The 26645-nt window shown below is 44.5% G+C and overlaps 1 protein-coding gene across 4 annotated transcripts in view; it reads right to left on the bottom strand.

The window, feature by feature from the left end:
- The window catches only part of MITF (melanocyte inducing transcription factor), a 182796-nt gene extending 157062 nt beyond the window's left edge, over positions 1-25734 (bottom strand). For all 4 annotated transcript variants that reach the window (XM_048489782.1, XM_048489785.1, XM_048489784.1 and 1 more), the window contains exon 1: positions 25490-25734. In XM_048489782.1, coding sequence (XP_048345739.1) covers positions 25490-25593 — 104 coding nt within the window. In that variant the 5' untranslated portion in view covers positions 25594-25734. The remainder of the gene's footprint in view (positions 1-25489) is intronic.
- Positions 25735-26645: the final 911 nt, after the last annotated feature.

Raw genomic sequence — 26645 nt, 5'->3', positions numbered from 1 at the left:
GGGGGCACGGGAAAGCAGGCGGGCGAGGGGGGCGGGGGGCATGGGAAAGTGGGCGGGGGTGCGTTGAGCGAGCGGGCAAGCGAGCGAGGGGGCCGTGGGCACAGGAAAGCAGGCGGGCGAGCAGGCGAGAAAGCGGGCGAGCGAGGGGAGCGGAGGCACGGGAAAGCAGGCGCGGGGTGCGTTGAGCGAGGGGGGCGAGTGGGCGGGCTGGCGAGAAAGCGAGCGAGCGAGGGGGGCAGGGGCACGGGAAAGCGGGTGGGGGGTGTGAGCAAGCGAGGGGGCGAGAAAGCGGGTGCGGGGAGCGAGCAAGGGGACGAGGGGGCAAACAAGCAGGTGGGGGGGTGAGCGAGGGGGCGTACAAGTGGGGGCTGGGCGAGCGAGCCAAATGGCTCTTTGAACTGAAAAGGTTCCCGACCCCTGGTATAGCCCAATCTCATCAAATCTCAAAAGCTAAGAGGGGTCAGTACTTGGAAGGGAGACCTCTAAGGAAGTCTGTGCAGAGGAAGGCAGTGTCAAACCACCTCTGCGTCTTACGTGCCTTTCAAGCCCCTTGCTGGGGTCACCATAAGTCAGCTGTGATATGACAAGACTTCACACACAGAGACTGGGCCACTTTCACTGAGTCAAGTTTCTAGCCACAGAGGAACCCAGTCAGCTCAAACAGAATGAAAGCTACCCCCACTCCTGACACTGCCCCACTAGCTTCCCTTTTTTTTTTTATCATCGCCAGGTTTCCCATCTCCTCTTCCTGATTAAATACATTTCTGTGGGGTGTGAGGGGAATTGTATTATTTCCAAAAAGGAAAGCCTCTGGAATATTCAAGGTGCTCCCACCAGTCCAGAACATAGTTGAAGTCTTTGGGCTTACACCAGAGATCCACACATTTTAGAGGAAACCGTGCACTGAAACTGAATGGAAAAAGAACCCCCAAAAATGACCTATTAGTAAAAATTGAATAATTAAAATTATCCAAGCCGTTTCTTATTCTATAGAAAACACCAAGTATTTTGCAGAGCACAGTGTTTCCTAAAAATGCAAGACTCAAAATGCGAGTGCTGAGCGCACCAGATTTTTGTTCCCACTGAAACAGCACAGCAATCAAGGCAATCTTGCCTCCAGGCTCCCACACAGGGTGCTAATCCACCAGCTCAATGCATGAAGAGGGAAAGCCGCATGCAGCCACTGCTATCCCAAATGGCCAAAATCCTTCTTGTATCACTAGCTACCATAGGCTTCCAATCCATCTGACAGCTGTCCACGATCCCTTATAACTCTCCACACAACCAAACAAAACCAAAAAAAAAGCTACACACGAGAAACAGATTTCTATTGGACAGACCTGGCTTGTGCTTCTTGAACTATTAACACTGCAAATCAATCAGCCTTCTGTTTGTCAAACTGGATGGATACTTCACTTAGGATCATAGAATCAGAGTCGGAAGATACCCCAAGGGCCATCAAGTCCAACCCACTGCAATGCAGGAACACACAATCAAAGCACTCCTGTCCGATGGCCATCTCTTTAAAAACCTCCATAGAAGGAGACTCCACCACACCACACTTGAAGGACATATTTAACAAAGAGATATTGAACTTATCCCATTTGGAACACACCATATATGAGAACCACGTGGTCAAAAGGGTCTGGGATGAGGCAAATATGCATTTGTATTTCTCTTGATACTGTTCTTGGTAGGTAAGATTGAAGTGATACAAGCAACTTTTAATAGAAGGGAAACCATGGCTGAAATATTGGCAAATATGCACCCTTCATATCCTACAGTTCTTGCAGAAGTGCCAAACAGTTTCCCCTTTCCCAGTCATTCCCTACATCTGATCTGAACATATTGTGTTGTGCTTAAGAAACTAGAGACACCTTCATTCCCTGTATTGATATCTTGACTAGCTGGAGTCATCAGCCCCTACTGTAGAACTGCATACTCTGACTTCCTAACATTATGACATCTAAGGAACATTAATATGTTAGACACGGAGTGCCGGTTGGGACACTTCAAACATTCCTTTTTTTAAAAACTATCAAGATTTTTGTTTGGCATAAATATGGTTTTCATAAGGACCTCACATCCTTGCCATCAAACAGAGAACAGACTGGGAAGCATGTAAGTATTTCAGATTCCCATCAGATTATATTAATCCTATTTAAAAAGAAAATATGCTTGCCACGCAGAACGACCAGGTAGAGTCCCAAGAAAGCAGATAGTTTTAAGGGGGAAAGCAGCTGAAATAAATGAAAAAGGCTTTCAGACTTGCCCTTCTGTACTGGAACAACTGAACTCCTGCTGCTCTCTAGCTACTAACTCACAATGTTGTCAAGCTTCTTTACAAACAACGTTTTAAAAAAGCAACAGAAACAAGCAAATAAGAATATTATAAAAATCAAATAAGCCAGTAACCAAATCAACAAACTGGAGCAAAGCTAAAATCTGAAAAAGTAAACTGTAAATAAAAAGGGTCCCATCAAAAGCGAGGATAAATACTTTTTTTAAAAAACAAAATTCACCTGGTTCAGTAAAGCAAAGTAAATAGCTGCCATTAATCTCCTAGATGAGGTGCCACAAAAAAATGTCCTCCCTCTGGTAACCGACTGCCTTTTCTCCCAGGGTGGAAGATCAGGCCTCTTGGAAAAAGACCTTATCAAGTCAGGTAATTTGTATGGGATGGAGGATAATAATAATTCAATTTATAAACCTCTCTCCCCATAAACATGTGTATGGCAAGCAGTCCTACGACTGCCCCAGTTCTAAAATAGTTAGGGCAAATATTCTTATGCACTTTTGCATTTGGCAATGAACAAGTTTGAAAGAGGAACTGGCTTCTCTTTTTAATGGTCATGAGTAACAAATAAAAACAAGCAGTGCAACCCAGTTGAAGAATACTACTGACTATATTCTGTTCTGAATATTGTTTTTTTAGCATGGCGGGTTTAACTGTCTACTTCTGATTTATTGATAAACAGATTAATGGACATTGTGTACTTCTATTTAAGTGGGTTGCCTTGGGAGCATTGTTGATACGAACTGGTATACATATAAGTTAAGTTCCCAGGCCCCCTTTGCTGGCTGGGAACTCTATGCCTTTTAACAGCTAAGCATTCACAAAAATTTCCCTTTTCCCTCACAGAAAATAGGGTAAACTAAACTACAGGAGCAATCCTAAACATGTCCACTCACAAACAAGTCCCATTTTATTCACTGGATCTTACTCCCAGGCAACTATTCTAAGGATTGCAGTGTGTATCTCCTTAAGAAGTTTCATTATATGCAGTAATCAAAGACACAAATTATCTGTGAGAGTAAACCCAAAATGTCTAGTATATGAAGGATCCCTGCCAGTCGTAACATATCTTTTTATGCATCTTCACACTGATTTAGTGCAAATTTTCAAAACTTACCCTCCCAGATCTTATAGATATATAGGAGCAGCAGTGGCGTAGGAGGTTAAGAGCTCGTCTATCTAATCTGGAGGAACCGGGTTTGATTCTCCGCTCTGCCGCCTGAGCTGTGGAGGTTTATCTGGGGAATTCAGATTAGCCTGTACACTCCCACACACGCCAGCTGGGTGACCTTGAGCTAGTCACAGCTTCTCGGAGCTCTCTCAGCCCCCCCTACCTCACAGGGTGTTTGTTGTGAGGGGGGAAGGGCAAGGAGATTGTAAGCCCCTTTGAGTCTCCTGCAGGAGAGAAAGGGGGGATATAAATCCAAATTCTTCTTCTTCTTCTAGCAGTGCCAACAGGCCTAGAGAAATGTATCCTGCCTATCTAAAAGAGCAAAGGGCACTTGAAGCTCTTTGTAGCATGGAACGTACCCTACCATTAAACCTCTATTAAAATGACAGCACATTTTTTTCCCCTCCAGCCAGCTGGCAACCTGATAGCCACGACGATGAACCTTTTGACATTAAGTGTTTTAAAAATCGCTCTGATCTCAAAATCTATCACACTTCAGATCAGTTAAGGCATACTTTTAATTCCATTATCGCTGCAACAAGTCGTTAAAGCACTTGAGCAATTGATTGAAGTTTACAATTCAGTTGTTGTCATAACTTCCACAACAGTGAGGAATCAAACGGGAAGTCATTACCAAGTTTCAGCGCAATCCTTCAAGATGACTAATGTGCTTGACAGCCACATGCTCAGAACAAAGCTTCGCACACTAATTGCACAGCTATTTTTAGCCAAAGACAACTTGGGCTCCACAGTGCTCTCCTCATCAACCACATCCCCTTCCAGGGGGCATCTTGAAGCCCAGCAAAAGTTAACTCGGCCTTCTCCAGGATCTCAAACATCGCCATATTACCTCAGAAAGTCAAGACATGCCTCACCTAATTACTCTCTGCATATCTCTGTGCTCTTCATCAGCCTATCCTTCCCTGCTGGCTCCCCGAGGAGATATGAATCAGCCTACTAGAGAGTCCCTTTTTATTTGGGGAGCATTATTGTGGGTGTGGCCAAGACAATCAAGCAACCCTGCACTGTATTTTTGGCTCTTGGAGCCATAGGCAACACTATATCATACTCCCCTCTCAGTGTGCCTCACCTCCCTGACGTAGGCCACAGACTGGAAGAGTTCATGGAACAGAAGCAAGTTACTCTAGGATGCCACAGTACATTTGGTCTTGGATGATCTTGCCCGCCAATGGAAAGGCACTTCTGAAAATTCATTTTCCTCTTATGAGTTATAACCAGGGATTAAAAACAGCCTCGTAAAAACCTTTCCAACAACTTTTTTCTCCCTGAAGATAATTAGGCAATAATTTGACCCAAAAAAGCCTTCTTGCCCAAGTCACTTTAGATACTAACAAATTTATATTGTCAAGGGTTTCAAACTGTCACTTGAAAGAGTATTACTAGTAAATAAGAGTTCATCCACGGGCAAAATGGACGGTACTACTAGTACCCACCCAGTACTTTGAAGCGGTTATATAACCACTTATCAACTAAGATGGTATCATGCCTTGCACCAATACCTCGCAGATGTGCAAAACAGATAACAGAATCTACTCAGGACGCCATTACTAGCATGTAACAGGATTCAATTCACTTCGTTTATCTCACTACATCTTCTCACTGAGACTCCAGATGAATCGCAAAATGTCAACAATCAGGCAGCACCAGTTATCCGATAAAGCAAACAAATCTGTCCAATGCATGACATAGCACAATGCGGACAGTAGGTTACAAAGGTAGAAGCTAATGTGGTAACACCAATAGAAAATCATTCAATCAAGCAGCATAAGATATCCAATAACTAGGGATGCCAGCCTCCAGGTGGGACCTGGGGATCCCCTGGAATTACAGCTCATCTCCAGACTGCAGAGATCATCAGTGCCCCCCGAAACAACGAATGCTTTGGAGGGTGGACCCTATGGCACTGTGCCCCATCAAGGTTGCTGTCTTCCCTAGGCTCCACACTTATGTCTCCAGGACTTTCTCCTCGTGGAGTTGGCTGTTCTACTCCCAACCCCTGCCGGTCTGGGCTCGGGGGCGGGGGACCTGGCAACCCTACTACCCTGTTTCCCTGAATATAAGACATCCCCTGAAAATAAGACGTAGTAGAGGTTTTGCTGAAGTGCGAAATATAAGGCATCCACCAAAAGTAAGACGTAACAAAGTTTTTGTTTGGAAGCATGCCCGATGAACAGAACACAGAAAAATAAGACATCCCCTGAAAATAAGACATAGCACATCTTTGGGAGCAAAAATTACTATAAGACACTGTCTTATTTTCGGGAAAACACAGTAGGGACTAGGATTACAAAATTTCCTCCCATAGCAAGTGGAACAGTTGCAGCTGGTCTTATGACCGTGTGTGAAATTGTAGGCACAGAACACCTACAGTCTACAGGCAGAAAACCCAATGAGGAAGAGGACTGCTGGAAAGTCCTCTTTTACTTTTAACTTCTATTACTGCTCTCAAACCTTTGGGAAAAGTCAGTGAGCTACAAAAGCTAATTCTAGAAACCTACATGGCTGTGAGCACAGCACTCAACACAGATGCTCATCTCCACCTTATGCGACATGTGCAGAAGTAGTAAGATATTAGAATTCCTTTTTGAGATGTTATGATTCTGGCCTTCTTCACTATGGACGAAAAGCCTGAATGCAGAGTGACCACTTTTCTCAAAAACAAATCATCCAGAAAGGACTCCCACGATACTAGAAACTGGTGGTACTGTTGTTGTAAAAAGACAGAAGAGGAGAGGGCAATGGTGTAAGAAGAAGAGTTTGGATGTATACCCTGCCTTTCTCTCCTGTAAGGAATCTCAAGGCAGCCTATAACAACTTTTTGCTTCCTATCCCCATAATAGACCTTGTGAGGTAGGTGAGGCTGAGAGAGTTCCAAAGAACTATGACTAGTCCACAGGGGTATCCAATGTCCACGGGCGCATGCCCTTTCATCATTTAAGGGGATGCCGGGCACTGCGCGGTGACCTGGGACAGCACTTGCCAGACGAGCTGTCTGGTGCCAAGCCCCGCCAGCTCCTTTAAGTGGGTCGCAGAGGGGCGGGGAGCCAGTCATGTCCCTGGGTGCCATCTAGGTCCGGTACACCACTGCTTGCCCAAGGCCACCCAGCAGGAATGTAGGTGTGGAGAAACAAGTCTGCCACTCATGTGGAGGAGTGGGGAATCAAATCCGGTTCTCCCACTATATCACACTGGCTCTCAACACCACTTTGAGCTCCAAGATCTTTCCTCATCTCTTTTTCTTACAGGACAATCACATTTTGCAATGTAATATTATTGTGGCAAATAGTCCATCTCTTCAAAGTAGCATACATCAATAGATATCATATGTTACAATTCCTAGTAGTGTGTGGGAAGTACCACTATCCGTACTACCATTCAACAAAATATCAACAGTCTCTCTCCCCGTCCTCGCCACACCAATATCACTAAACCTCAACTCAGGAGTCCCAGATTTAGGACTCTGAAAACATTGACAAGCGTTATCTCAGCCAATACAAATGATCCCTACACCAGGTTTTTTTTAAATATTCCTCTTCCTAAAAGGACATGACAATACCAATACCACAGAAGAAGCAAGTGTTCTTCTCAGGTTGAATAGTTACGGCAAGCCCTCTACTGTTTTTTCTTGTTCTTGTTGTTCGCCCTCAAGTTACATTTGATGTATAGTGGTTTGCCACTGCCTGTATCTACATCATGACCCTGGTATTCTTTGGAGGTCTCCCATTCAAATACCAGCCAGGCTCAACCCTGCTAAGCTTTTGAAATCAGACTAGCCTGGCCTATCCAGGGCGGGGCCTACAGTATACAGAAAGCCCTCCCCCCCCCCAAAAAAAGTACTTGCAACATTTGAAGGGAATTACAGTAAAGACTATTGTGTTCTGACCTCTCTTGAACAAAGGCCTGCAAATCAGCAAGTCAATGAGATGTTTGGGGCTCTTTTTATACAATCTGAAGAGAAACCAAGAGTGTAATGTTTCACTCGCATTCAAGTCAATGTTTCTGTCTCTCTCTTTCTCATTAATCTGAAATTCCAGTGTCAGGTTTGCAACTTGATTTTTTTTTTTTTTTGGTTAGCTACCTGACCTGCCACAATAAATCTATGTCATTTCCATGGTTTGTTGAACCTGATTTCTCTTTCAGTTTGATGACAGGTGGAAGATCAAAGAAAGGAAATGTTTATCAAGATAAACAGGGCAGGCTTATGCAGACTCCAGCATTCTCACTTCCTGACTGGGAGTTCTACCATTTGAGTTCCAGTTCAAATTATTTAACAGCTCGATTCACATAAGGCTTCCTTTCTAGATCACAGAATATCGCAAGTTCCTACATCTCCCTTTCCTGTTTTCCTGCCTTCTGGTGGGCTTGCTTTTCTGCCCCTCATTATTGGTCCCAGATATTTCTATGTTACATTTGCAATTTCCCTTGCAAATAGTGAAATCACAGCTACTTTTCCAACACAACTACCGTTCCTATTCTTGATGATCAGAGTTGATCTAACACTGGCTGATAGCTCACTGACAGCATAATGTGTTTTACATCTCAAATAACGCCTCAGTCTAAAAATGTTCTCATGATCCTTATCTACCCCTCTCCCTCAAAACTTTCTGGAACTGTACTGCAAATTAACTGCCCTCAGGGATGTGTACCTGAAAATTGTTTTAATACTTTTAAAATTAAGATTTGGGGGAGGACGTGAATACCAGTATTCTGGTTTATTCAGGGCTCCCCAATACCGTTTCAGTTTTTGGACTTTTGTGTGTGTGGGGGGGGGGGGGGATTCTGACATTTTTCAGGTGCATTATTCCCTATGAGGTATCTGTTGTCCTCAAGCAAATTGCACCGGTTCTTTTCCTTTCTATCCCCAAGTTTCAAGTGACTCGGATCATGGAGTTCAATTCTATGAACAAGGTTCCTCCATCCAGCCAACTTTTCTCCATGTTTTCCTATGAAAAGTCCATGCTTTCTCCAGGGCAGAGAAGCCAATAGCCAGACACACACCGGCAAACAATCACTGGTACAGTAGTACAGTAAACCTTTATTAGGCATAAATAATTCTGCATACAGTATGTTTGTATGATAAACAGCAATACAACGAGGAATCCAGTTCACCAAGTTAGGACAAATCATACACAAACTCTCCGGAGACACACCGCAACATCCATATGTTAATCAAAACTGATTTGAATTGACTTCCCATGTTCACCACATTAATGACCTTCGAGACCTCAGACATCAAATCAATGTAAATTTAGATGATTTGATTACATTGAGGGACACATTTTCAGTGTTCCGACTTTGGGATATTACTTCCGGGCTAGATATGTAAGCTTTAACCCTAAATGCGTTTGGTCTCAAGGAAGATGCATCACTAAGTAAATACTTCACTACATAAGCCGAAGGCAGATTTGTTTTAGCTTTAATAATCGGGATTATATAGTGACTACGTAGTGCAGAGTGTAGCTGACATTCTAGGAGGATATGCTGTATTGCTTATCCATCAGTACACAGAGACATGGGCATAGTCTGTCAGCGAATAAAACACCTTGAAATCTCCCGATTGTAACTTTAGAAGGAAAGCCGTTTACTCTGGCAAGCATAAATGCTCTGCGACGAGATGGACTGTCGAGACTATAGAAGTATTTTGCTATCTTCCCATGTAGGATGGGTAGGTTTAGAAAATCTGGGGAACATACTGCAGGTTGTACTGGGTGAAGGGAGACAATCACTGGCTAAAAGCCTCCCCGCACAAACTGAACCGACAAGCCCCAACAGAACCAATATCACACAGTCCTAGAAAAACCATAGGCCAATGCGGGAAGCCCAATGAAACTAATTTCAAACCACAGAATCCAGACCAAGCCAACATGGCCAAGTCCTGGCAACAAGACACTAGCAAAGACACACCATAAAATTGAAGAGAAACATTCCTGGGAGCCTTAAAATGATGACCACAAATATTTCCATATGTTCTTGAAATAATTTCTCAGGACCCATTTACTGGCATTCAAAAAAATCTCAAATACCATCCAGATACCAAAATATAACTGAAAACACTGATGTAGTGGTATTTTGCAGACATGTATTCAGACCAGAGAGATCCAAAAATACATCCCTATATACCAGCACTTCTTAAAATGCAGAGTTTTACATGTGCACCAGTCAGTGAATCAGGATCATACACAAGTGAAATGCATGATCACACATGAGTTTGATGGCTCAATGCACATTTGAATCCAGCCACAGTCTAGCCATGCCCCACACTGACTCTCAAAGAAATTACTTTCTCCTGTGACAAAGTGTGCATATTGGACTGGTTTCCGCCACACAATAGTGGAAGATAATTTTTACTCTTCGATTTAGAAAATGTATATATCGCCGCTTAGGAAACCTGCTTTTTATGCACATGAGTTCCTGCAAGATCAAGAGAAAATGTCTTCCTTTCTGACAAGTGTTGCTGTGTACAGGAGGAGGAGGAGGAGGGCTACTGGATGCAGTCATCTCAGTCTAATTTGGTGGGTCTATATGATTTGATTGGAGGTCATTATGGGGAGTGGAGATGCTAAAATATACCTCATGCCATGTCTTGCACAAGTGGAAACGCAAGATGGAATACAGTTAAGTTCACTTAGCACAAAGGCTACTTGCAATGACTTGGCATTTCTGCTTCTGCAAGTGATCCTGTGTGAGCATAAGTTTTCCATGGAACCAAACCCATTCTCTCTGGACTTCTTTGTCCCGTCCCAGGCTAACATGGAACAGCAGGACATTCCACCCAGGTGCTCTCCAAGAGCAAGAGACCCAATATAGAGCCAAGTGACCTCTTCTTTTCTTCATTTACAGAGTGGGAACAAAGACTAAGATATACAAGATCCTTTCCTAGTATTAAATCCCACTGAATAACAATGGACTTACTTCTGAGTAGACCTGCCTAAACTATTCCCTAAGTTTGCCCAGTGTTTTGATTTCAACAAGGCCGTAAACCATGAGCAACAATGGCATACTCTTGTGTTCTGAACACAGGCGGGCAGTTACATTCAGAAAAAGTTGCCCTATCCCAATGAAACAGTTAAACAGACATCATCACATATCGAATAAGGCAGGCAGTAACCTATGCTGCAACTTCAGCTGAAAAACAATTAGCTTCCAACTTCAACAGATCAGTTGAACAGAACAGAAAGCCTTTATTGGCATATTAAAAAACACAATAGCTACAAAACAAACCAATACAGCAAAACACATCCAAAGCAAACCCGCATGGCACATCGATCCAACAGATCAGTTTAAACTTGAGTTCTATAAGGACACTTCTCAGCCTACCTTCAAGTCTCCTCATTCTAATCCATAGTTTAAAAATACATTTTCAAAGTTCAGTTACTAAGGAGTGGCTTTCAGTGACGCCCCAGGTACAACATGACCGGAATGGGGGAGGCAAAAAAAAAAAAACTTACTGCAAAAATTACCCCTTTCCTCCAGTTCACTCAGATAAGAGACATGTGTACAAATAGTGTAAACATAGCTTTGCATTTTACTCACCTCCAAAAAAGGACCCAATGAAACGTTATGCATAATTATGCCAAGCAGGAAAGATTCTCCCATGCTTTGGATATGTACTTCCACTTCGACATCCACTTCTACATCCAAGGTCCACCAGGGGTCTGCAACCTGCAGCTCTCCAGATGTTCATGGACTACAAATCCCATCAGCCCTTGCCCATGCTGGCAGGGGCTGATGGGAATTGTAGTCCATGAACATCTGGAGAGCCACAGTTTGCAGACCCCTGGCAGAAGTACCAAACTGACAGTACAAATTCACTGTCCTCTTCTTTTTTAAAAAAGCCACAAGTCCCAGAGTAAGGATTGAGCATGCAATTTTGGCTCACCAACCAGCTCAGTGACCTCTACCTTTTCTCCACATTGGTTTTATAGTGCTGTCAAAAGATCCTGCACTCATTCTTTGATTATTAGCATACTCATAAACAGGGTCTAATTGCCAATGCAAACCAGTTTTACTGCTATGGCAGAAAATAGCTATGAACATCATCGGATCAGAATCTGCAATAAAAAGTATTAAACATCTGAGGCCACTTTGGCACAGTGATTTTTTTTCCCTACCAGCTAAAGATATTTCCACCTTAGTTTGAACTACCAGCATACTCCCACACACACTCTCAGGGGGGGTTAAATCATTGATTTTAACACATTGTGTAATATTCTGGAAAATGATAATGGAAACCAACATACTTCTTGTTCTCTATTGTATGCCTAGATATTATTGCAGGGGAAAAAATGAATTTATACATATAGCAAACCTTCACATGATTATAATTAAAGGGAACACGTGCACACAATGCAATTCCCATTACGAACAGCATCAAATGAAGTAATTATCTCCGGAAGCCTCTCTGTTGACTCACACTGGAAGTGGTAATTGACATGTGGCAGCCGTACACTTCTTTCCCTCAACACCATAGAGAGAAGCTATGGGCGACGCGGGCGAGATGATCCAGGAAAGATTTTTGAAATGATTTGCTCCTTCTGAGGGATTTTTTAACAGTTAACTGGACGAAAAATGGAATTTAAATGGTTATGTCAGAAGCAGATACACTAAGGATACCCGGCATTATTATGAAACAGTAACCCAACAATTTAAGCAATTAAACTGATTAGGGATAATTAAGCATTAAACAGTAGCTGATGATTGAAATCCTGTGGTATTCACTAGCAGAAAGGAGTCTATTGTGACCTCCTACACCTTGTTCTTAAGAGAGCGCCTCTCTTATCCTGCCCACTGTAAAGGGTGTGTGCTTCAGACTCTATTACCACTACCTATGGAAAATGGGGGTCACTTTTTGCTCAACATAACCAAGTGTCTAAAATAAGCATGGAATGGAATAAACAATCCCAGATTTTCTCTTTCTTTTAAGAACTAAATACTGGAATCACTTTGGTTTGGGGGTTTTCCAGTGTGGTATGGGGTTTTCCAGTGTGGTATAGGGTTTTCCAGTTATGGGGTTTTCCAGTGTAGTAATTTGGCTAGAATATTCCCCAAGCAGTGCTCATGGGCAGAAACAGTTTGTGGTGGACCCAACAAACCTTTACAAGTAGCTAATCCCATGGATTTCACTAGAAGCCATAATCATCAAACAAGGCTATACCGATAGTTAGGACTCTGGCTTTAAAAAACAAACAAACCTGGATTCAACTGCAGGATTCCTACCTTTGTTTTCAGAGAATCTGGAAACACAGCATGGCCTCTATCTCTTCTTCGCTAGACATACAGCCAGCTGGAGTTTGCATATGCAAGCATGTTATTGAAGAACAATGTTCTTCCAGTTTGTTCTCTCTACTCCTACACCACAAATACAGAAAAGAATGAATGGAAGCTGTAAAGGGCTAAAATGTTATTAAAATTAACCCCTAAATGGTCTGTAAACATTTTGCTAGAAACATTTGCTTGTTGACTTGCTTATTTCAAGAAAATTCAGTTTCTAATAAATGAGGACTGCAGAATCAAAGCAGTTATCTGCACCCTACAGTGTCATCAAATCCAAGGAATATTTCTCAGTTCCTTGGCAAACACAAAACAGTAGCAGAGCATCCACCCTGGAGTAGTTTGCCATGCAGATGCTATGACAAGCATCACAACAAAAGATCTTCAAGGAAACATGAAGGGGGAGGGGTGTAGCAAAAAGAACCAGATTTGTGTAATTAAAGTGATCGCACAAATGGCTTGTCTTCCTGCTTCTGGTCATGTGAACTGGGTCTCAGTACCATGAAGTCAAGAGACAGGCTGCCATCCTGCCATCCTGGAGCAATGTTTTCCCAGAATTCCACAGGTCCGTAAAACGTAAGTGGATGAATGTTACACATTCACAGAACAGACGGCATAGCTTATATATAAGTTAGAAAACCTATTTTATATGGAGTACCATACAGGAAAAACTCACAATCGACCAGGGGAAGGTGAAACCTATCCTAACAGCATTTGTGAAAATAAGAGATCCATAACCTGACAGGTCGTTGTACGTTTGTTAATATGGCACAAATACATCTCCGGCAAGAACAAATCTTTCCAGTTTGAAGCGTTCCAGAATCGACACACTTAAATATCCACAAATCTCTCAGGTCCATTCACAACCACCATGGTTCTGAAGAGCCATACGAGAAGTGCTCACTGGTTTTTTGCTTTTACTAGGTGGTGCAGGCAGTTTACTCACTCTAACAAGTGTTCATGAGAGTGATGAAGTAGAAGAAGAGAGTCACAGAAGATGCAATATTTCTAAATCACAGATCTTGTGATTTTTCGGAACACGTAAGCAGGAACCTAACGTTTCCGGAATTCCTTCCTCCAATGTTGTAATGCTCACAAGAGCAGCCTACTCACATGAGCTGTTACGTTTTGGTAGCGAAGTCAGAAGCAGTAATAACTGTTATCAGTTCATACAGAGTTATTTTCATGAAGATGCAGAAATAAGGAAGACCAAAACCTTTAGATGGTATAAAGGACCAACTATATTTATTTTAGATCAGTCAAAAGATCTGCAAAGGTGGCAAGTAAAACCCCATTCCATATCTATCCGTAGTATGGGTGACCAGTGGGTTACAGAACAATGATGTTTTCATTGTCTAGGCATCCCTGAGTTTACAGGCAAGGCCATCCTGGCTCCAAGCAATGGACCATGAACTGATCAAAGGAGGGCCGCCATCTCTTTCCCCCTAGCTGTCAGGTGTGCCTGTTAAAGATAAGGGCGTCCCTCATGAGATTATTCTCCCAGCTTCATGAAGGCACTAACACACCAAGCTTCTGGTCTGAGGCTTGGTTCTTCACCCTACAAAGTGATACCTCTGGGTGCTCACCTAGGCTTTGCCATATACCAGACCACCCAAGTCAAAGTTGGGCAGGGCGGAGGGTGAGTCTTTAAATGCCTTTCTCTGATACACACAATATACATCACATCAGACTGTCCAGCTCCCTCCTTCCACTAGCTCTATCAAAGCCTACCCTCACCCTGTACACACCTCACCTTCACATTTGAATGGCCTTGCAAAGACCATTTGAAACAGCCTCCCTATAACAGCAATTTCTCACAGCTAAGGTTCTATGCACTGGCCCATAATGCAGTATGAACTGCTCCTGAGGAGGCTTCTCAGTCTCCACCCCCCCAGGAAGGAAACTTATTGCCACCATAACAAAAGAGAACAATGCCACTGTACAGAGAAGATGCCTTCTGCCTCTACTGTATTACACGCCCATCTTGTTTTGATCATCGTTACCAGTTAGACCAAGGAAAAAGGAGACACAGCCCATCTTTTTGTGTTGGGAGGGTCAAGTTCCAGTTGACTTATGGCAACCCTGTAGGGTTTAAGTGATGTAGCAAAGGGGAGGGGGGCTGGAGACCTGGCCACCACTTCCAACAGGCAGACTGTAGGGCAGCACCCCCCTCATAACTGTGCCCCACTCCTCAACTCTATATGGAGATAGGGGTGGGGGAAGCCTGGCTGGCCCCACACCTGATCTCCACATGGAGAATGGGGGCAGGTGAGCCCTTCTCGCTGGCGCTCAACTGCAGCCCTACCTGAAATTTGGGGCTTGGGCGCAGCTTGGAGGGCACAGCACTCAGGTTAAGCCCCAGATGTCATTTTATCAAGTTACACCCCTGTTGGGTTTTCAAGGCAAAAGATGCTCAGAAGTGGTTTGCCATTTCCTGCCTTCGTGTCACAAGTCTGGTGTTCTTTGAAGATTGCCCATCCAAACACTAACCACTGCTGACCGTGCTTAACTTCTGAGGAGACCAGGATAGTCTAGGAGAGGGGTGGTCAACCTATGGCACTCCAGATGTTCATGGACTACAATTCCCATCAGTCCCTGCCAGCATGGCCAACTGGCAGAGGCTGATGGGAATTGTAGTCCATGAACATCTGGAGCACCATAGGTTGGCCACCCCTGGTCTAGGACTACCCAGGTCTGTGTCTTACTTGCAGATCTTGAAGAAAAACTTTAATGAATGCTTTCTGACTCCTGCATTCAGAATAGAGAGCTTCTGCAAAGTAAAAATAACTTCTAAAAAGAGGGAAAGCTCAGATGCATTGAAGGAGTCAGGCACCATTCCACTCTATTGCTAAACCACCTACATTTATACCTTGCATGCACGTGGGATGACAAACTAGGGATTGGCATTGTGGGAAGAACCGTGGAAACCCTTGGGTTGGTGTGCTCACCATGGCTCAGAATTTAGTCACTTCTGCATTTGCAACAAGCCGTAGTTTCACCCCAATCACCATTTCTGAGTCACATGCGTAGGGAGGAAGGGGGGGGGGGAGTGACCACAGCACAAAGACTGTTTGTGTAGTAAAAACTAACAAAAGTCCAGTGGCATCTTAAAAATGAAGACTGTTTATTTCAGCATGAGCTTCCATGAGCCAGAGCTCACCTCTTCAGATGTCGTGAAGCTTGTCACTGCATCTAGAGCAGTGGTGGCGAACCTATGGCACTCCAGATGTTCATGGACTACAACTCCCATCAGCCCCTGCCAGCATGGCCAATTGATCCCAATTGGCCATGCTGGCAGGGGCTGATTGGAACTGTAGTCCATGAACATCTGGAGTGTCACAGGTTCGCCACCACAGATCTAGAGTAATCCATAAAGTCAGGCTAATGCGCTGGAGAATTGCCCTCTTTAAACTATGATTTCAGGGATCACTCCAGTTGCAGAGCAGAGGTGGAAAGTGCTGCCAAATAATAGCTGACATGGTGACCCCATAGATTTTCAAGGCAAGAGACGAACAGAGTTGGTTAGCCGTAGCCTTCCTCTGTGTAGCAGACCCTGGATTTCCTTCATGGTCTCCCATCCAACTACTACCCAGTGCCAACACTATTTATCTTCTGAGATTTGATGCGATCAAGTTACCGTGGGGCATCCAGGACAGAGCAACAATCTTCCCACTACTGGTATACGAGGATGTGCTTTAGTTATAAGGCAGCTGACATTTCTGAGCTAAAAACATTGACTTCTGAAATTTCACTTCTGTTCCAGTAAGACACAGTTTGTTACACTGAAGCTCTGTTCCTCTATATGAGCACATGTGACCTGTTCTAAATAAAAGATATTTTCCACTTCTTGCACAATTGGAACAGATATAAACAGTAGCCTGCACAAACAGCAGTGCAGATGAAACAAGAGTTTACAACGTTTGAAAAACCTTTCCTTGGGGGGAAAAAATTCACAATAATTTGGAAAATACTACGGCATTTACTGCAAGCAGATGAATAGACTACTGAGAACCCCAATGCAATTAAAATAAATCACATTAAGTTAGTCTTAATTATTAGCGTGGTGAAGTGCTTCAAAAATAGTCCAGTTTTAGAGCTAGTATCTCCTGCAAAACATGCTTTTCTTTTAGAGATATAACCCCATCTATCCACAGCCATCTAGACCATGAACTGTTTCCAACATTACTTTTTAAGGGCAGAGACTGTAATCATTATGACCATATACAATAGGGTTAAAAAAACAGGCCAACCTATCAGCTTTGCTGAAGCCACTGGTGATGTAATGGAATCTTTACAAGCATTCTAACTGCTGCGGTAAAACTGTCGGCAACTCATCACTGATAAGGAGCTTCTGGGAGAGCAGAGAAAGTCAGATTTTAGACTAGGCAGGACCTCAGCTATATAAGAGTGCGGCAAACAATCTCTGGAGCATTCAATAATGAGCACAGGGGTTTCAACACCTTAGTGGGACTACGCAACTGGACAGGTACAAGTTAGCTGGTGCTCTCGAACAAAGGACCATTCACCAGAAGCTATGCCAGTGCTAACTGTCTGTCCTCCAATTCTGGCTACAGACAGAAACAAGTATCTTTTCATCAGAATTGCTCTTCTACTATGAGGATTTTCTTGCTTACTGAGAAAGCTGGCAGGTTCAAGAATAAAACAGCTGAGGAATGGACGATTCAAAGACACTCCTATGGCCAATGACGGCTAGAGAGTGGGAGCCAGGATGGGGGAGTTTGAGACTGTGTATAATGTATTTGTGTTCCAAGGAACCAAAGAAAATGAAATACATGCATTCCAAGGTGACTATCAACTAAACCAGAGACATACTGTGGTATATTTAGGAACATCCCAATGACCACAATGAGTCTATTACTTCCCTTCTCAGTACTTAGAGGTCTTTCCCATGTTATCCTCTGGACATTTTCAACATAATTTCCACTAGATTTAGTACAGAGAAAGGTCCTGCTTCATAATGATGCCATGCAATCTCTGAACAGGTCGTGAACTCTCTGCCTCATTCATGATTAGAAAACCCTCCCTGCTATTACCCTCACCTGATAGCTCCTCCTTCACCATTACCTGAAGCTGTCCCACCAACGCTAAATTTCATCTGTTGTTCACAAGAACCATGGTACCCAGCAGCACTGGGAGAGTTGTGCAAGCAATGAACTATTCATCAATCGTTCTGACAAAAGGACACATCTCGCTACTGACAAAAAAGTTCTTGTTCCAGAGATTGTCCACCACTAGCCACACAAGGAGACTAAAACTGCCACTAACTTCAGTGAGTCTAGAAGGAGGTAACTGCTTAGAACGAGACTGTACAATACAAATGTAAAGAAGGAGGAGCAGCAGTGATGTAGGAGGTTAAGAGCTTGTGTATCTAATCTGGAGGAACCGGGTTTGATTCTCCGCTCTGCCGCCTGAACTGTGGAGGCTTATCTGGGGAATTCAGATTAGCCTGTGCACTCCCACACATGCCAGCTGGGTGACCTTGGGCTAGTCACAGCTTCTCGGAGCTCTCTCAGCCCCACCCATCTCACAGGGTGTTTGTTGTGAGGGGGGAAGGGCAAGGAGATGGTAAGCCCCTTTGAGTCTCCTGCAGGAGAGAAAGGGGGAGATATAAATCCAAACTCCTCCTCCTCCTCTTCTTCATGTGAAAAAGCAACAAAAATCCAGTGGGGCCAAAGGGATCAATATCAACAATTGCTATTCTAAAGTTAGTGAGAAAGGATCATAATTTAGGTTTCGCTGGTTCTGCCTATACTACGTTCAATTTTTTCCTTCGCCCCCCCCCCCAATCCCAGTTCAACATCTCAGCCTCTAAAATAATTACTATCCTCATTGGCATTTTTAATCAGTAGTTTCTTTTTCCTCCTCCTCACTGTCCATCTTCACCTGAAGTCCACCATCTGCTCTTCTGACCATCAGTTTCTCCAGGAACATTACACTGAGAACCTTCAGCTTTGTTTCACCGCTCCCGGTGGGGTCTTCCACAATTATAACTCTGCTGCTTAGAATTGAATGACTACTTGCTGTGCTAATGTAGCCCACAGTCCACTAGAGGAGCTGAAGAGTCCTAAAGAGAGCTGCCTACAGGTTCAGGCTCTCCAACAAAGCTGGGAGAACTGCACCTTTTCTTCCTCGTTTGGGAATATCCCAACTCTTCAGCTGACTCTATCGCACTGCTTTTATGCCAAACGTTTTAAGAGGTCTACACAGTCTGTCTTTTGGCTTCTCACCTCGACTGGGCATGGTTTATCACCTTTCTTTAGTCTTTCAGTATTTTCTCCTCTAGTCATTCTGTATTAAGTATGAAAGCCAGAGTCATATCCACTCACTCCCACTCTCAATGAGCTACAGCAATTGTTTGTGATTGGATCTTCCTGTGTGAAACAGTTGCTAACGATGACTATAGTGCATTGAGAATGCATTATCCAACAGTGTGTGGAAAAAGCCTTAGCCAAGCCTTCTTAACAGGGGATAACGTGAAACAGGGTAGAATAATGTATGCCACTCTGAACTCCTTGGACCAAAGGCAGGACTAACACATGTATGGTAATGCTGATCCCCTGCTTTTTACAGTAGGCACCACAGAAGTAGACTTGTGATAGAGTTTTAATGCCTCCATTTGTTTTGCTCGGTCTTCTGTTTCTTGACTACTTTCTCTCCAAGTTCTTCATACATGAATTTCATCCTCACTATATTGCATGACCGAGCACTTTACCATCTGGTCTCTCTTGAACATTTCTATTAGGCCTGGTCGAATTAAAAAAAAATTAACTAAGATTCTACTCCTAAAAAATGAAAACCTGAACTTCCACAGAAGCACAGGTGTATTACTGTTCACATCATGACCAATATAGATTTTCAAATCACACACAGAGAGACTCTACAAATCTTAGGGATGGAACCTAGTTGTCATTTGTCCAGTTAAGTCAGTATTTGCCATGACTCTGACGTGTGCAATGGTTTCAACACAATGTGTTGTCGAAGGCTTTCACGGCCGGATTCAACTGGTTCTGGTGGGTTTTCCAGGCTATGTGGGTTTTCCGGGCACTAGACCATGGCCACACAGCCCGGAAAACCCACCAGAACCGGTTTCAACACAATTTACAAAAATGATTCCTACATGACCATCAAAATGAAGAGCAATATTTTAAAAGACTTACAGCCCAATTCAGTGCCCCAGAAGGATGGGACAGTACTGCTCCTGGGCCACCTTGCCACCTCCAAAGGGCTTTTTGACAGGACAGGGAGACAAAAAACAAAACAAAATCTCCCCACTGCTAGAAAGCCCTCCATTGGGCTACATGGACTTATGGCACCCCAAAGGGTGGTGTAAGCCAGAAGGCTAGGCCATGGTGGAGGCAATGCCAGGGTGGAAGCTCCATCCCCCGCCATGTCTCCAGAATGACCCCACTATGTTGGCGGAAGTGGAAGACACAGGAGCACTAACAGCATTGAACGTCTCAGAGGGCCTCTGCGGTCACCTGCCAGCATATTTGCCCCTCTGTGGGGTAAGAGCTCTGAGTTGGGCAAATCCACCAGCACAGCCCCCGCACCACCTCCAGGAGTCATTTCAGTTCCACCCCTGGATTGGACTGTAAGTCATTACAAGAAGATACGGTAACTTAGCCTACCTTCAAATCAGATATAGAGGCTGCTGACAAGAAGAAAAATGCCCCAAAGAAATATGATTTTCTATAACACAGTACCATCAGTTTTCGATCCTTGTTATTTCGTGTGCAGAAAATATACAGGGTTCAAGTCACCTTGCGGAAAGTTTTGCAAACTTTCCAGGCTGAAGTCCTTAAAATTATAAAGGTAACAGACAAAGGTTTGCAGTCAACTTGCAGCCTGGCTGATATGTCAGTTCTGTGAAACCCCAGCCTTTGTCCCAATGGCTCAATTTGAAATTTTTTTTTTACCTCTGAGGACAGACACATTATTGGCCTCCTGGTCTTCCCACCCCTTCCTCATATACAAAGTAAATAAATATAAGACCAAATTATGAAATGATGTAATTGCACAACCAGCCTTCTCTCTTCTTTCTGGCTGACACCCACGAGATTTCAGTAAATACTTGTAACATAAGATGTGCCCTACCAGTGGGGTTCATCTAGCCCAGCACCCTGTTATACGCAGAGGTCAACCAGTTGTCTTGGAAAGTCAACAAAGCGAGCAGAGAAGCCAAGGCCTTCCCCAAATGTTAATATCTCAGCACTTTCATTCAGAGGGTCACTGACTCTGGGTATGAAAGTTCCTTGTAGTGTGTTTATTTTCAGGTAAGTTACCAAACTGAAGAATACACCACTCCTAACATATAACATAAATATGTTTTCTACATTTCTGCTTATGAGAAGCCCGCTCAAACACATTGGTGGCAAGACAACCCTTATTTCTGCTGACAACGCATGAAGGAAGAACAATGTTTGAGAACTCCTCGCTTTGGACACAGTGGCAGCAAGCCAGCACCACACACCTGTGGTGACACCACTAGCACACACACAGTCACTACACACACCGAGAGCCATGCACAATGTAATAGAACTACGAATGCAACGCAGATTTTCACTGTATAACAAGGTGGGAGAACAGTATGACAAGCTTGCATTCATGAACCTGCCAACATAACTGGCTGATAAATTGTTACCATAGAAATAATTTAGATTCTACCGGTTGATGGGACACTTTTGTCACAGTGTTGCTTTTAGAGTAAAACTGTAAAGTAAGGCGCATCAGCAGAAATTAAAACAACTGCAAAAGGTGCACAGAGAGTCCCGAACGCAGTTTTAATAGCAGGACCCCTACGCATTTCTCATCAAAACGCTTCCTCAGGGGATCAAACTTCTCCTTTAACAAGGTTGATCCCCTGAGGAAGTACTTTGACGCAAAATGCATTAGGGTCATCCTATTAAAATTGTGTTCAAGACTCTGCATCTTCTGCATTTTTGCAATAGCCTTTAAGATAAGCAAGAAAGAGATCTCCAGGTTGGGAAATACCTGGATATTTAAGGGATACAGTTTGATGAGGGTAGGGTTTGGGGAAGGACAGAGCTTCAATGCAATCTAATGCCACAGAGTCCACCTTCCAAAGGGACCAAATGAACTGATCAACAAAGGATCAGTTGTAATCTCAGGAGATCTCCAGCCACCACCTGGAGGTTGGCAAATGTGACAAGTCTTTTTTTTCCTCCTGAGGGGATTCACACAGCCTCCTACGATTTTTAGGATTGAGGTTCATTCTGAACTACAAACCTTCCCCTCAGTTTCCAGGTGTTCTACAGGCAGCAAATATACAGGCTTTGGGCTGCTGCCGTGAGGTAAATTTTGTGGTGCACAAAGAGCTTATTGAGATTACTGGTGCTGGATTACTATGTAAAGTTTATAAATCTAAGACAAATTATTTGTTTACAGGTTGGTTTTAAAGAAACAAACTAGAAGCACTAGGTCTTCGGGGAGACAAAGGAGAAAACTGGCTGAGTCACAAAGAAAAATTGAACTGGTTATGACTTTTATTGACTAGCCACTAGGATGGATCCTCTCTCACATACAGGATTTTCACCCCAGTCTTCCCTTTCCCCAGAGTCAGGCAAAACGGTACAATGTCTGCTCATCACCAGAGACAGACCTAACAATGAAGCATTCTCCTCTCTCCTATAGGTTGAGCTAAGAAGCTCTGCCACATTGCTAGGCAGAACTACCCTTCACTCTGCGAGTCCTTTTTCCAGAGCGAGACCTGAGCTGTCCCTGCTCTCTCCCTGAGGCTGACCTTTTCTACTGCATTTCCTTCCAACATCTTGTCCCTCTCAGATGAACACAGCATCACTCCCCATGGGCTCATTTAAGGCCCAGTTCCCACTGAAAATTTAATCTAGATACAACCAAGTTTCAAAAGAATCAGCACCTTTTCATCCAGGTTCCAACATCCTCGCTGCAGCATGTTTCCAGTGAAGACATCTAGGCCTGCCCCTTGCGGGGGTGCCTGCTGTCAGAGGTGCAATTGTTAAGCTAGCAGCACCAAAATTTCAGAGTATCCTTAGGAGACCCTCCTGATGATGCCGCCCAGGTTTGGTGAAATTTGGTTCATGGGGGCCAAAGTTATGGGCCCTCAAATTTGTAGCCCCCACTCCTATTAGCTCCCATTGGAGTGTTTTTATACAAGCAGGTCCAGGAAAATCCCGTGATGGGCGGGCGGGCGGGCGGGCGGGCGGGCGGGCGGGCGGGGGGGGGGAGGAGCACCAGAAACAGGACTGATCTGTGTTCCACAGTTCGGCTGTGAGGAGATCTTGAGGAAACCTGGATATTTCGGGTGACTACCCCAAGATTAATGGCCAGTGAGAAAATCACCTGTGCCCGATTTTCCCTTTAGGGGCAAGACAGCTTCCCATCTGTCACTGCTACCCTCAAATTTAGGGACATAGCCTGAATTTCAGTTTGTGAACTGAGAACCACCATTCAGGCTGTATGGAAGCAGATAAATACCCCCAGTTCTCTACATCAGAAGCCCTATTTCCCAGCACTGGCAATATGAGTTATAAACGCATCTATGTTACTACCTAAAGAGCTATCTGGGACTATAGCAGCCTCTAAACACTTATTCGCGTGGTCAGCTTCCAGAATATATTTATTTCCAGAATGTATATTTCACCTCTCTGCCCAATCAGAAGGGCCACCACGGCAGCTAACAATTAACAGCACAACATGATGAAAACAGATTGCAAACAGCATAAAATCTAAACTAAAAAAACCACACACACACACACGTAGAACCATCAGTCAAAACCTTGAACTGGGAATGTCAGATTAAATAAAGAAGTCCTCGCTGGCTGGTGGACAAATATCCGAGGGGAGGGACTTCCATGATCTTGGTGCCACAGCCAACAAAAGCTGCCACCCGCTTATCCCAGAAAGGCCTTGGAAGATGTATTCAGTAAATATGTAAATAATCAGAGGAGAGTTTATACACTACGCTCCTTGCTCCAAGGAGCTCAGAGTCCCTTCCTCCATCTTATCCTCACACCAACCCTGTAAAGAAGGATAGTTCGTAATAAAATGATTTGGCCAAGAGTCAACCAGCAGGCCTTGGTCCTGGTTCAATCCTCTAACCATTACACCCTGCTAGCTCTTGAGCATGTCAAAATTCTTTTTCTGCCAGAGGGAATTTCTTGGAACACTTTTAGGCTACAGGCTAGCAGGCTGTGTTAGTCAACAATGAAAGCACACAGTACATCAAACTGGCATTACCAGTCTTCAGGCAGCACAAGTGAAGCTTTTGAGCCCTTGCTGAGCTTTTCAGCCTTATCTCTCTAGCTTGTTTCTCTAATACGACACTGTCTGACCCATCTGAACCATTTCAGACCCTTGCCTGTCTGTTCAAATCAGCACATTCATGGAGACGACCACTCTTGGGGAAGGCACAGAACAATTCCGCATTATAGACACCCTGTGATCCAAAATACGACTAGCCTGCCCAGCACGTTCACTGAACAAAAAGATGAACAGTTCTCTCTCTGCTCTATTCCCTCTCACACACATTTCACTATTAGTGGAAGTCTGTAACTCCCAGCCAAGGCCAAATAATGCCTCTGGTGAGAGTGTCCAACAATACTCTTTACATAATACCAGCAACTGGGACTGGGCCCCTCCTCCCTCGCCCAAACAGTAACACACACTAAACAAAACTGCTATTATGGCAGGAGCCGCTCACTAAATGGCCGCCTTTATCGCTTCGACTGCAAAGGATGCTTCCTTTCAGTATATTTTTAAAAACTTTTTTTAAACAGGCAGCCTGATTCAGCAGTACACAAAGTAAACAGGCAACACATGGCTGCTGTGTGTGTGTACCTGCCCCCCACTTCTGTAACATGCCCCTCTTCTCTGCCACTCTTTCTCAAATGGCAGCTCAGCCGTACAAATAAATGATCCACCTTTGTGGAAGAGCCAGCTCCACCAGCTGCTGGCGCTCTGCTTTGCCAGGCACACTTCTGGCACCTAAGACCCAGTTTGACAAGTGCTCTCTGCTCTGGCACAGGACGGATCCGTGCCAGTCCATCTGCATCTAGCCCCAGGGCAAGCAGTGCTGCCAAGTGGGACAAAAAGAGCCAAGCAAACACGGGGACATTTTCCTACTGGACAGGAAAGGACTTGATCCCCAACCCCCGCAAGAATATGAAAAGGGGAAGGGGTCCCTTTGGCACCAGGATCACTTTGGAACTGCACAACTTGACCCGGGCGCGGGGGGGGGGGGTGTTTCCAGTTAAAATGGGAGGTTCTACTTAACGGTGGGGTGCGGGGGGAGATGAACGGAATTGGAAAAAGGGCAACCGATGAAATAAATGGGAGGAGGGGGTGTAGGAAGCAGCGGAAAAATACACAGAGGGAGAGAAAAAGGAAAGGTAAAAAGGATGAGAGAGGAAGAACAGTTATATATGGGGATCAGGTGCACCTGCCACCTGGCGAGCTTAAATCAGGATCTCCGAGGGATCACCACCAGGGCATCCAAGAGACGCTCAAGGCGGCGCATTTCCACTCTCCCTACCCAGGCAGGTAAACAGCAATGTGGTTTCCACTTCACATTGTATAAACGCACAAGCCGGGGGAGGCTGGCGAGTTAGTTAGCCCCGATTAGTCGCTGCAAGGGACGCCAGGGTGGCGTGGTAGTTAGCCCAGATTAGTGGACGAGAAGGGCAGGCAAGGACGGCGCGGTTGGGGCCCCTCACCTGTTTTTCAGGGGCTGGCTTTTCAGCTCATAGTAGGTCTTGGGCTCCTCGTGAAACTCCTCGCCGACGTCGAAGTCCGGCACGATTCCGGATTCCGCCTGCATGGCCCTCTCTCCGTCCCACGCCGCCTCCGGGCACCGGGGAGGAGGGAAAACAGCAACGTCCCTTTGCAAAAGCGCAGCCTTCGCCCAATGCCCGCCTGGGACTCCTGCCGACACCGCCGAAGGCTCAGCTCGACTTGCTGGCTTGACTGCGCTTTGCCTATTGCCCGGGCTCCATCGCCAGCCCCTTCGCGCACACCCTCGCCCCGAAGCTTCATGGGAAACGTAGTCCATAGAGGTCCGGCTCAATTGCAAACTGCGTGGACTCGCACTGCGCTTCCCACAAGGCAGTGAGTCGATGACGTAAGAGGAGGCGGGGCTCAGAGGAGCGTGTGTCCTGTCAATGTCAGCCCGAGCCTCTTGCCAAGGGTATATCCGCGCGGCCCGGGATCTTCGCCGGAGGGCACAGATCTCAGGTTTTGCAGCTGAGGATGCTGGGGATCAGGCTTGGCAGGGAGTGTGGGACTGAAAAAATCCTTTCCAGTGGAGCTCTGATGACTGCACTTTGCATATGGTCAGAGACACCTCCAACTTATAAAGCCCTAAACGACTTGGACCCCAAATATCTAAAGGAATGCCATCTCCCGTACTTTTTATTATTATTTATTTGTTTGTTTGTTTGTTTGTTTATACCCCCTCCAATCTCCCAAAGAACTCGAGGTGGTTTTACATATCAAAACATGATAACTCACAATGTTGTCAAGCTTCTTTACAAACAACGTTTTAAAAAAGCAATAGAAACAAGCAAATAGAATATTATAAAAATCAAATAAACCAGTGACCAAATCAACAAACTGGAGCAAAGCTAAAATCTGAAAAAGTAAACTGTAAATAAAAAGGGTCCCATCAAAAGCTAGGATAAATACTTTTTTAAACAAAATTCACCTGGTTCAGTAAAGCAAAGTAAATAGTTGCCATTAATCTCCTAGATGAGGTGCCACAAAAAAATGTCCTCCCTCTGGTAACCGCCTGCCTTTTCTCCCAGGGTGGAAGATCAGGCCTCTTGGAAAAAGACCTTATCAAGCCAGGTAATTTGGTCGTTCTGCGTGGCAAGG

Source organism: Sphaerodactylus townsendi, linkage group LG03 (assembly GCF_021028975.2).
Source record: "Sphaerodactylus townsendi isolate TG3544 linkage group LG03, MPM_Stown_v2.3, whole genome shotgun sequence".
Taxonomy (NCBI): Eukaryota; Metazoa; Chordata; class Lepidosauria; order Squamata; family Sphaerodactylidae; genus Sphaerodactylus; species Sphaerodactylus townsendi.
The sequence above is the reverse complement of the archived record's forward strand: the minus strand, read 5'-3'. Positions and strand labels throughout refer to the sequence as shown.